The 12,854-nt window shown below is 40.0% G+C and overlaps 1 protein-coding gene across 18 annotated transcripts in view; it reads right to left on the minus strand.

Moving 5' to 3' along the window:
- Positions 1-12,854, minus strand: part of ANK2 (ankyrin 2) — a 323,587-nt gene that overhangs the window by 252,407 nt on the left and 58,326 nt on the right. For 2 of the 18 annotated variants that reach the window (XM_045085496.1, XM_045085501.1), the window contains exon 1: positions 502-1,055. The exons of 11 other annotated variants lie outside the window; for them this stretch is intronic. In XM_045085496.1, the coding sequence (XP_044941431.1) occupies positions 502-630 (129 nt within the window). In that variant the 5' untranslated portion in view covers positions 631-1,055. Of the gene's footprint in view, positions 1-501; positions 1,232-12,854 lie in introns of those variants that run through there. 5 more of the 18 variants (XM_045085504.1, XM_045085511.1, XM_045085488.1 and 2 more) reach the window with 4 other exon arrangements.

Here is a 12,854-nt window from a genome sequence, read left to right on the forward strand (position 1 = left end):
CAGTTTCACACAGAACAGTGTCAACCTTCAGAAGGGGGAAAGAAAAATGAGTAAATAAAACCTGTGGTTTATTCTTAATCAGAGACCTACATCGAATATACAGTCCGTGAGAAGGCGCAGTGCTGAAGATGTAGTAGTAGAGATGAGGAACCAAAAGGGGAAAATACTTTAACCTTCCAACCATAAATCAGCCCCTTCCTTCTACTATGACAAGTGCTCAGAGTTACTTGGAGAAATAAAGCACCTGGCTCTGAGACTGAGTACCCATAACTGAGAAAAACGACGTGAAGGCTTTGCGTGGTTAAAGGGAAGGAAATTTGCCCTGCTCAGGCATCTCCTCCCAATGCAGCAAATTTGGACATGAGCTATAGGCTGCAAACTGAGCTTGGAAATGGTGCAGGGGAATGATGGAGGGAAGGGAAGATGAAGTTGCCAGTTCTGAGGCTGGATGGTTCTACCCAGAGCCTCAGAGGGAAGGGGTTAAAGGGATGCTCTTCATACCTTTCTTTTCCGTTCCATACGTTCCCTGGGGATTTTCCGTTGTTTTTTTCTCTCTCTCTCAAGGTTTTTTTCCTTTTCATCCAGTTCGGCCTCTCGAACTTTTTTAATAGAAGCAGCAGCGTGAGCCATTTTGCAGAGAAAATCAGCAGAAGCAGTTACCGCAGCTCGGTTTCCACTCCCCAGCAAGCCAGGTGATTTTAGAGCTAGATGGAGATGTGATTTTGCCCACCAGGGCAATGGCTGGCAGCCAGAGCACTCACGAAATAATCCACTCCGCCCCCGAGCTAGGTCATAATCTTGCTCCAGCCTCTGCAGCACCCATAATTCACCAGAACGTGCCAAGGTCCCAGGCCAAGCCCCCCAGCAGCGCCCACCTGCACACAACACGCAGGCATAGGTGTGCACCCACACTCGGAAGTGGTCCCCGGGGAAGGCGGAGCACTAGACTCGGAGCTCTTGAGCAGTAGGGTGGCCGCAAGTGCCGGCAAGCATCCTACTAGTTGAAAAAGCCTTCCTTAGACACACATCACCAATTGGAACAGTCTTTGGGGACTCCTCCAGACAGTCTGTGTCTTCCGACTGGAGCCAGGAAGAGGCCACCTCTGAGGAACTGCTGGGGGTGGGGGTGCAGTTTACTGCCGCTTCCAACCACACCTCTATGCAGGGTGAGAAGAAAATGGTGCAGTCTCACTCAATGACTCGCTGCTGCTGCTGGTGCTGGTGCTGCTGCTGCTGTTGCTACGGCAGCTCCGCTGTAGCACATGACAGGAATTCCTGCCTTTTAAATCCCGGCCCTTCCCTCCTCCAAGGTTCATTTCAAGAAAAGAACCAACGCCGTTTTGGGAGAGGACAAGCACGGTTGGAGTTACTTGCCCCCGCTAGAGACGTACACGGGTGAGCAGTCTGGGAAGGGCTGGGAGTAGCCTGGTGCAGCACCGTGTCATTTACAGACCCACGTGAGGCTGCATTAGGGAGCTGCATTAAGCCTGGAGTCGAAAGGAGCTGTCAGTGAGCACACAGCATAATCTGGGCTCAGCCAGGTTATCCCAGGAGAGAGAGGGGGCCCCTCCAAAGAGGCGGAGGACGAGAAGGGGAGAGGGGAAGTGGGCGACACCTAAGACCACTTTCCCTCATTCGAAGAGGCGCAGGGGTACTCTATTTAGTTACCAAAGGCTTTTGTTAAACACCAAATTCACAGTAAGTAATGTGATGAAGTAAAGTGGGATTAATATCTCTAGAGGTTCCTGTTTATATACCCAAAAGAGAGGCACCATGAGGGAAGATACAACTTGGTAACTCAGAATGAACCCAGCACTTCATCTGATCCAGAAGTCAGTCAAGAAAGAAAAGAACTGCAGTGGCATGGACCAGCCTGCATGGGCACGGTGATGGTTCACAGGTCAGTTAACTTCCAGCCAGCACAACTATTTAGTTTCTTACATACAGGAAGTATAACCCTCTCTGGTTTAAACAGCTGAGAATTCATCTCCTTTAAAAAAAAAAATTAAAAAATCTATCTATCTATCTGTCTATATCTATATAGATAGATATCGGGGGCACTTTGGTGGCTCAGTCGGTTAAGCATCTGCCTTCAGCTCAGGTCGTCATCCCAGGGTCTGCGGATGGAGCCCCGTATCAGGCCCCTTGCTTGGCGGGGAGTCTGCTTCTCCCTTTCCCTTTCCTTCTGACTGCCGGGCCCCCTGCTTATGCTTTCTCTCTCTCACTCTCTGTTAAACAATAAATAAAATCTTTAAAAAAAAAAAAATCAGCTTCTATTAACTCCCCAGTCTGGAAAATCTTGTACATTTTTGCAAGGAAACACACATAGACATTTAAGCTTCCTGGGCAGATAATATGTGGATTTGGGGAGGATTCCTATATGTTCTTAACCAGGTGAGTCATTGACTGCCCCTTGATATAATTGAAACATTTTCTTCTCTGAGGTGCTTGAAGATAATCAGCGGTGATGGTGTTAAAGCAGTCATTAAGAATGAAGGTGGTTCAGGGAAAGCAGTGAGCCTGGAGCACAGGGTGTTCTTAACACCATCTGGCATTTTTTCTTCTTCTAAATACTTTTTAAAAATGTTTACAACTAAGCTAATCTTTTTTGATTCATGGATGTCCTTTTAATTTAAAAACGTGTGTCCCAACAAAAATGTGGCTGAGCCACAGACATAAAGTGGTTTCCCTGTTAGTGAGGGTGACTCTTTTGGGCTTCTTTTGGGACAATGCCCTTCCCCAGTCCCATTAGAACCTCTTCAATCTATATCACAATATATTCTCCCCTCTGTAGATTTCCCAAAAGAAAGATGGAAAATCACAAGTACAACTAGAGAAGAAAGTGGGGAGTACCTGTTGTAAAAACAAAACAAACAAACAAACAAAAAGTACAAAGAAACAACAGCAAAAAACACACAAAAACCAAAAACCCACATTTATTTCATTAGCCTTTAATGAGCTCAACAGACCTACTTATAAAATTGAAGAGTAAAAATTGAATTATGTTGTTTTCTAATGCCAGGGAAATTATACATTTTTAAAACTTTAATCTGATAACAACATGAAGTTTGTAGGCAGAATTAATAGTCTTACTCCTCAAGATTCCCTCCCCCCCTTTTTTAAGATTTTATTTATTTATTTGACAGAGAGAGACACAGGCAATACAAGCAGGAGGAGTGGGAGAGGGAGAAGCAGGTTTCCTGCTGAGCAGGGAGCCCAATGTGGGGCTCTATCCCAAGACCCTGAGATCATGACCTGAGCCAAAGGCAGAAGCTTAAGGACTGAGCCACCCTCTTTCTTCTTTTTTTTTTTTTTTTCTTTCTTTTAGTAAACTCTATACCCAACGTGGGGCTCAAGCTCAGGACCCTGAGATCAAGAGTTGCATGCTCTAAGGGCTGACCCAGCCAAACGCCCCTCCTTCCCTTTTTCTACAACAGTGTTTGATGGCTCTTTCGTTACTTTGTCTCTTGAAGAATAGGTAATGAATCAGGTGTTACTTTCTTAGGTGTTGGTTTGACTGACACAAATATATCACAAAGCACCTGATTGCTAAAGCTTTGAACACAATAACTATACTACTTCGCTTACACATTCTTATTATAACTTTAGATGCAATGCAAAGAAGCAAAGTCACTGTGTTTTTACAGTTAAGGACTAGAAGGCAAATAACTTGATAGCTTTCCCAGGACAGTTTGCAGTGGCAGGAGGGTCAAATTTAAGTACTCTGAAATCAGCCCACCTCAGGAGAAGGGGCCCGCTCAAAAAGCCCCACCACGGGCTCTACTACTCAAATCACAAGGCAGGAATCTCAGACTAGTATGAATATTTTCAAATAAAAATAAAACAAACCTCTCTTAGTGGGCAGCGTTCCATTTATCTTTTCCCCCATCATAGAACACACTGCCTCCACATGAGATGGACGGCAGCACAGAATCCTCTTTGGAGCACCAGGCACATTAGATATTCCCACGCAGTGTTGTCTCTCTAGGACTAACTCACTCAATAGTGAGCCGTCGAGAATATGATTTTTAAAAACCACACCTTCTTGTATATTTGTGTTGCTCAAACTTTCCTATGACTCCTATTTGATTGGAAAAGAAATCAGTGTCGGTCTTTCTGAGGGAAGAGAGCAGGGCACACTCACCAGCTGACCTCTGCACAGACAGGGCACCAGGTTCCAGTCCCAGGAGCTCCCAGCCATATAAAGGACACGCGCACCACATTAAAGGAATCTTCCCGTTAAGCTTCCCGCAGAGATAGAATACTGGCTGAATTTTAAACTTGTAACAAAAGCTGCTTCCTTCCACAAAGCCTCTTGGCCATCAATGGGACAAGCCTGTGTCTGCCTTCAAAGTGAAGAACACAGTGTCGTTTACATTTAAACTTGAGAGCCAGCCTAGATAGATTGCCCTTCAGAGAGGACATGCTTCATTTGAAAGACAGGAGAGAAAGTGGCCATTTGCTGTCCTCAGTGTCCAGCACTCCATTGATCAGGATCCAAAGAAAATCCTCCGCAGACATTAGGCATCAGTCAGGGCATCGTTCAATAACAACTGAGCTAGCCATATGCAACTTAATCCCCCTTATCTCTCCCAGCTCACCCAGAAGCAGCTATGCAATTAAACAGCATATATTGTCACTCTACCACAAATGGAGTGTGGGTGGTAAGTGGGAAAAGAAGCAGATGCACCCCAAAGACAGTTAAAGCATCACCTAATCAGGAGGGGGGGGAAGGTTCTGCTCACTTGAGCTATGAGCCTAGAGTTCACTCTCTTCAAGTTCAACGGTGTTTATCTAAATTTAAGGATTCATGTGTGTTGAGACTCTTGAATGGTCAGGGCAAAGTAAAGCAAACGGAACCAATGACAGCATTGATACCTCACTCCCACTTTGTTTTACCTGAAGCCAAATACAAAGGCTGATATGACAACACAAAATTAATAAAGCAGAGTTTGCTAATACTAGTCTCTCTCAATAACAGTTTCTGCAAGAAGGGGATTTGATTAAAATTAGAATATCCAAATGGCCTAGTTCTTCTACTTCTTCCTGAGGAATGGAAGCAAGGATACCCCAGTTCCAAGTCAAAATAAATGGATTCTACAGTTGAAGATGAGGATGCAGAAGCGGTCTCAGGACCCCTATCTTCCAAGCTCTGGAACAAGCTCTTAATACTTCTGATGTTTCATAGAAAATTTCCAACTAAGGGTGCTTGGGGTGGCTCCATTGGTTAGGCTGCTTCCTTCAGCTCAAGTCCCTGGATCGAGCCCTGAGGCAGGCTCTCTGCTCAGCCAGGAGTCTGCTTCTCCTTCTGCCCACCCCACCCCCCAACACTGCTCCTGCTTTCTCTCTCACTCTCAAATAGTTAAAATCTTGAAAGAAAGAAAGAAAGAAATGAAGGAGGGAGGGAGGGAGGAAGGAACTTTCCAGCTAATAACAAGGGTACCGAAGAAGTGAAAAGATTCCCTTTGGAGATCCCTTTACATAAAGAAGAGAAAGCCACACAAGTGAAGATCATAAATAGTTAGCATTTTGTCACCATGGACTGCTACCCTATGACTCTGAGAATGGTCAGGGGATTACCAGCAGCAGCCACATCTCCAGTGAGCAGAGGGAAGGAAAAGGCACAGAGAAAGGAAAATCCAAAAAGCCACAGTTCATAAGGATAAGAGAGTGACAGCCTATGTCTCCCTGCATCCCTCCAACCCCTATCCCCAGCTCCATTCAGTCATCCCCAAAGTGAAGCCCAGGTGACCAAAAATGAATATGCATTAGCCTAGCTTGTGTGAACTGGAGTCAGCCTGAGTAGATGGGCTTGGATTTACTCATTGTGAAAAACTCGTCTGACAGAAAAATCCCTTCATTGAGGCTTCTTAATCAAATTTACTTTCTCTGTGCTTACTTTGACCGGAAGTAAAGAAGTAACTTCATTCAGAAATTGGAAAAGATTTACAAGGCTAAAATCTGTCTTCCTTTTAACTTACTATATATTATCTTAGATTGAAAGCCTGGCAATTAATATTTGCCTTTTAAAGATACTTCGTTTAAATTAAAATTTTTCTCATGGTCACCTCTTCACCACAGGCATCTATCTCTGGTGCCCCCTTCTAATCAAAACAGTAATTGAGGGCCTAACGTGAGCCAGTCGAGAAGCATTGGGGATCCACTAGTGGAAATGATAAAGTCTTAAAAGTCCAGCTGTTTTAAGTGAATTATTTTCAGACTTCCTACAACATCAGAATCACTGTGTACAATCTACAGTGACTATAACTACAGATATTCAGATCTCAAATAGAAAGCTGCTTCTCAATCTTCAAATGCTTGGCCTCAAGTTTTAAACCATTTCTGCATATCTTTAAATATCTTCTCAGGGCTGGTTTCTTCTCATAAATAAACTTCTGTTCTGAAAAACATACTGATCTCGGCCTAACGCCTCCTGAGAATTTACTGTTGTGGTTTAAAAGACGTATAATTTGCCTTTGAGTTTGTACCAGCTTTTTGTAAGAACTATGGGCATATTTCTTAGCCCTTTTATTTTGGTCAAATAAAAAGCACTAAATTGTGGTTAAGATGTAAGCCTGTTTGTCCTGAAGATCTCTGAAGACAAGATTTGTGTGCCTTTTATCCATAAAGAAATTTTTCTTTTTATTTTAAGAATTGTATTTTTACTGAGGAATTACAGGCTAGTAGTTTTAGCATCTCAAAAGAAATAACCTTATTGGTAATGGAGAGAGAAGTGAGATCAATGCTTGAAACTTTCACATTTGCATAATGTGAATTAGAAGTGCTATTGGGGTAGTGTGATAGACCCTGTTTTAATTAATTATTTACAAAAGGCAAAGATTCATTTTTCTTGATGGAGACAAAACTGTTTTCTAATGGTTACCTGTTAATGTATTTATTTCAATTATTTATTTATTTTTGTTTAAATTCAAGTTAATTAACATTCAGGGCAGCACTGGCTTCAGGAGCAGAAGCCAGTGATCATCACCCACATATAACACCCAGTGCTCATCCCAACAAGTGCCCTCCTTCATGCCCATCACCCATTTAGCCCAGCCCCCACCCACCTCCCATCCAGCAACCCTCAGTTTGTTCTCTATAGTTAAGAGTTTCTTATGGTTTGCCTTCCTCTCTGTTTAATATTATTTTCTCTTCCCTTCCCCTATGTTCATTTGTTTGGTTTCTTAAAGTCCACATATGAGTGAAATCATATGGTATTGAGACAAAACTATTTTTAATTGTTATCGTTTATGTGACTCCAAATTTAAGCCATGTGTCTCTTAAATTTTTGTGAAATAATTTATATTTGCATATAAGGTGGTAAGACTTGAAAGCTAGTAAATGTGGGTTTTAAATGATTGGGCTATTAATTCCTATAGTTTTTATGGACCATGGATTATAGCTTTCTTACTCAGCATTCCCAGCCAGTATATTAATAGCAAAAATATCTCATTTTTTTCAAAATTAACAATAGAAAGATGGCAAAATGCAAGCTTAGAATATATTCAAAGCTGAAGAAGAGCAATAAAATGAGTCACAGATGTTTCAGATCTCTAGTTTTCCAACCCAGTACCCTTATCATTAAAACATGGCCATAAACACTTTTGGCAATTCCTACAATCAATTCTATACCCAGGAGAGTTTTTGTGCAGTGGATACAGCAATAAATATAAAAAACTTAAAAAAATATGTTGTTCCAATAGCACAACCATTCAAAAAACAATCCCCCCTTGTGGATGGACTCTTGGTACCAGAAAACTGAAGTGCTAAAAAGTACTCTTGTTGTATCCATGGGTGGTTAGTAATTTTTATGATGGCATAAACATCTGGATTATTACTGCTTCCGGATGCCACCACATTTAGTTAACTATCTCCCCACCCTCCCAGCATATATACTGATACAGGAAGAATTCCCATGCACCATTTTCATTTCTTCACCAACAGATATAAGCTATACCTTTTATTGCAACCCTTGTTTAATTGACCTATAAATAAAATCTGTTGCTAGGCAGTCAATGTTTCTTGCTTTAGGCATGACCAGCACTTTTCATTTTATACCTACTCATGCAAAGTCATAGTCCATAAATATGGAAACCAAAGCATAAAATTCAATCAAACTTTCTCTGGAACCACATTTTCAAAGGTAAGGCAGAATCAAACCTTGGTGACATGGTGTTTCTATCACCTCTAAATCAAATCAATTACTAAAAGAGGAAGCATCTACCTATACAGCATATGTTTCCAGCAAATAGAAGCCAGGTCATTCAGACCAACCCTCCCACTGAAACAAGCTAGGAATGCTGGATACAATATAATAACTTCTTAAAAGCAACAACTAGCTGACATGATAATAAGGGATTTCTGAAGGAAAATGGAACCACTGGGAGATAAACAAGCAGAGAAATTGCTTTTTATTCCTGAGTGTATTTTCCTAGAAAATGTGAACTTTCATTTTGAAAACAACCTAAGCAAGGGGGCAGAAATCAAAGGCCAGTGTCTATATAAGGTGTGAGGTCTAATAGGGGGAGCCTCCCTCTAATTACCTCACACCTCAAAAATCTAAACTCTTAGGCTACAGGTAGAATAATAAATAACCAGTGCTCTAGCATATTTACAATCTGGGTTTCATTGCCTGGAGTTATAACAAAACTCAAGCCTTAAACTTAGTTTAGGGTGATCTCTAAATTATTTTTAACCAAGAGACTACAGTAAATACATATCTTCTGTGAAGGAGTGACCTTCATCCTTGGCCTCAGATTATTTTCATGAATAATTTTCCAAGTACAGTGACCAGCAAAAATTCAAAACAACCTAGCATACAGCAGAAACAACGAAACAGAGAAACAGACCCATAAAGATTTCAAATAATAGAACTATGTACGGACAAGCCACTGACAAAAAAGAGATTAGCTATGAAAATAAACAAACAAACCAACAGTCTGGTTTCTCCAATGTAGCATCACTTGGCTGGGAAGTTAAGTAATCTAAATTCATTGATTCAAGGTTATTTAACTTTTTTTTTTTTCTCTAACTCTCCACCAAGCTATACTAATTTGCCTAAGAACAGACAATAATAAATGTTAGGTAAATGAGCATTTAGAGCATCAAATAAATTGTAGGAACAATATGTACTACAGGACTATAGTGTTACAGGACTTCAGAAGCTATATTTTTTCTTTTTTTTTAATTTTTTTAATTTATTTTTTTAAAGTATTTGTTGAGCTTTTTATTTTTTTTTAAGATTTTTATTTATTTATTTGACAGAGAGAGATCACAAGTAGGCAGAGAGACAGACAGAGAGAGAGGGGGAAGCAGGCTCCCTGCTGAGCAGAGAGCCCAACATGGCGTTCGAACCCAGGACCCTGGGACCATGACCTGAGCCGAAGGCAGAGGCTTAACCCACTGAGCCACCCAGGTGCCCCAAGAAGCTATATTTTTTAATAGAAAGTTTTGATAATGAATAAATCTTAAGAGAAAATTGCATCCCTAAACATTTGAGAATACAAAAAAGTCACCAAAATCTGACGAATTGGATGCATGAAAAAATACAATAGATTATATTTCACATGTTGAAAATTTTATATGAAAACAAACTTGATGGTTTACATAGAAACTTCAGCCAATATTTAACCTAATTAATTTAGTAAGATAAAAACATCTTTAGTTTTTACTGTTTCAAGTCCTGTGATACACTTAGCTCACAGTGTCTTCACAGAAAGCAAATTAACCTTTTCTTTCCCCATTTCTGGAAAGACACAGAAGTTCTTAACCTTTACTTAACAATGTCTCCATTCTCTCTATAAACACTGAGTGATGCCCACTGCATATTAAAAGTTTGTAGTTTACAGCATTACCAACAAGAGCCAAATACAGAAAGAGCCCAAATGTTCATCAACGGATGATTGGATAAAGATGTGGTATACACCACACACATAAACACACACATACAGAGGAATATTACTCAGCCATTAAAAAAAGAATGAAATCTTGCCATTTGCAATAATGTGGATGGAGCTAGGGTATATTACACTAAGTAAAATGAGCCAGTCAGAGAAAGACAAATACCATGTGCTTTCATTCACAGGTGGCATTTAAGAAACAAACAGATAAACAGAGAGGAAGGGAAGGAAATGTAAAATTAGATGAAAACAGAGGGGAAAGCAAACCATAAGGGACTCTATAGTTAAGAGAACAAACAGAAGGTTGCTGGAGGTGAGGTGGGTAGAGCGCTGGGCTAAATGTGTGATGGGCATTAAGGAGGGCACTTGTGATGGACACTGGGTGATATAGTAATGATTCATATAGTAATGAATCACTAAAATTCAACTCCTGAAACCAAAGTACACTATATGTTAACTAACTAGAATTTAAATAAAAGTTGAAAGAAGAAGAAAAAAGAAGGAAGGAAGGAAGGAAGGAAGAAAGAAAGAGGGAGGAAGAAAGAAATGAAGAAAGCAAGCAAGAAAGAGCTGAGAAAAAAAAAAAAAAGCTTAGAGCTTACTAGCTATTCTATACTATGTGTGCATATTTCTCCCTCCACAAAATTTTATATTTACCAAGAGCCACATATGTTTACTACCAACCTTTTAATCCCAGTTTATTTGTTATTACAATAACATAATTTAAATAGGTCTCCCTACTATCTAATAAAATATGGGTGCAGCAAAGCTCTTGTTTTTAGAAAATTAATATGAATGCTTTGCAAGGACTTGATAAAGATGAATCCCTGACAAATACCACTGCTGAATTAGGAATATGGCCATACAAGTGTAAAGGATTGGGGAGGAGGCTTTGGGAACCTCTAGAAATTCCACAATCAGATTGGTTTGCAAGTGTCTTTCAATTCTGACTCCTATTAAAAGACAGCAAACTAGAAAGTACAGATAATACCTACCAGTACATACCATTTACTCAAAAAAGACAAAGCGAAACCCCACATGGTAGAAAACTCTTTTTTTAAACAAAAGGTAATCATCCTACATTAAATCATTGGTAAAAGAATTCCAATCTACATGCTTCAAGTTAAAATAAAACATTTAAAGGATGTATGTATCATTGTTCATGATTCTTTATTTCAACTATCTCTTTTTTAAAGCCTACGTTTTTTATTTCCTATAAGCACATTACTAATATTAAATACTAAATAAGCCAACTAAGAGTTGTTCACTGAAGGTTTTGATTTAATGTTTTACATATTCAGAATTAGTACACTAAGGCATGAGCTGAGACTTCAATGACTTCCTGTTAGGGGCTAAGGTAGATATTCTGAAGCAGTATTCATCACTTTATATTTTATTTAACCATCTTTTTTTAGTACGAGTCTAAAAATCAGTGAACGTGGGTTTTGGTCTGAATGTTTGTGTCCCTCCCACAAAATTCATACTTTGAAATCCTAATGCAAAATGTGCTGATATTAGTAGGGAGGTCCTTTAGGAAGTGATTAGGCCATGAGTGATATTAACACCTTTATAAAAGGTTTTATAAAAGGTGCTCCCAGAGCTCCTTACCTCCTTGCCACCCAGTTAGGAGACAAGAACTCTGCCAACTGGAAGAGGTCCTAATCTCACCTGACCCCAATCTTGGATTTCCAGCCTCCAGAACTGTGAGAGAGAAATTTCTGTTTTTTAGAAGTTACATAGGACTTTGTTATAGCAGCCTAAAGAGACAAAGACAAAATATGTGCCTGAAAGCTCCACACTCAGTGGGGAGTCTTCAGGAAGATTCTCTCCCTCTGTCCTTCTTACCTCAAATAAATAGAAAAATCTTATAAAAAAATATGCTTGAGAAAGTATTTGTTAACTCTATGATAACACAGCTCTTTATACTCATTTTACTTCAATGAATTTAGCACCAGTTCAGGACCAGGCCTCGACACCAATAAAGGGACACCATGCAAAAACTTTGTTTTGAATGGAAAAGCAAAACAAGGAATAATTACTGTTAGACCAATAAGTAGGCATAGTTCCAAACGGAAGGCTCTTCCGCCAATGGATTTATTACTAAGGCAAAGTGGCAATGGTCAGGAGATAGAATGCTTTTTCAATCTTATAATTAATCCCTAAAATTCAGTATTTGGTAGAAGGCAAAACTGGCCCCATTACCATAATAAATAAAGAAGTACATAGTCAACCAGTCCATCAATATGGCATACCAATGAAATACTGTGAAGAAAATTTGTTAAAATAAATGGCTTTTTCACTCATAAGATTGGAGATAAAGTGCTATCTTTCCTGAAACAAAATAAAAGCAAGCAAGACTACAACCTCACAGTTGTAATTACAACTAAAGACAATCTCAGTATGAGGAACTTCCATACCTGGGACATCATTCTGCTGTGTATTTTCCCTGCCGTGTCAGCATTTGGATTTTTACAGAGAGAAAAATACTTACAACTCTACCCAAGAAGAGCTGACTTTGAATTTGAAAGAATGTAGTTTTGGATAGATCAGAGCTGGGAGTTTCCATTATCCCCCACACCTCGCTGGGATTTCTGCAGAGACAGCTCCCGCCCCTTATGCAATTAGCTCCAGGCAAATCTCCCTTACATATTGATAATTTCCATTTTTTTTTAAAGATTTATTTGTCTATTTGAGAGGGGGGGGGAGAGAAAAAGAACGGGGCATGAGGAGGAGAGGGAAAGGAAGAGAGAGAATCCTAAGCAGACTCTGCACTGAGCACAAAGGCCTACACGGAACTCCATTTCCGGAGAATATTCTCATGACCCCGAGATCCTGACCTGAGCCAAAACCAAGAGTCCCACACTGAACGGACTGTGCCACCCAGGCGCGTCAACAATCTCCATTTTGAGAAAAGAATTTACTGCTTAAAAAAAAAAAGAAAAAAAACAGAAGAGT

This window comes from Mustela putorius, unplaced genomic scaffold, assembly GCF_011764305.1.
Source record: "Mustela putorius furo isolate JIRA1106 unplaced genomic scaffold, ASM1176430v1.1 tig00000868_pilon_pilon_pilon, whole genome shotgun sequence".
NCBI lineage: Eukaryota > Metazoa > Chordata > Mammalia > Carnivora > Mustelidae > Mustela > Mustela putorius.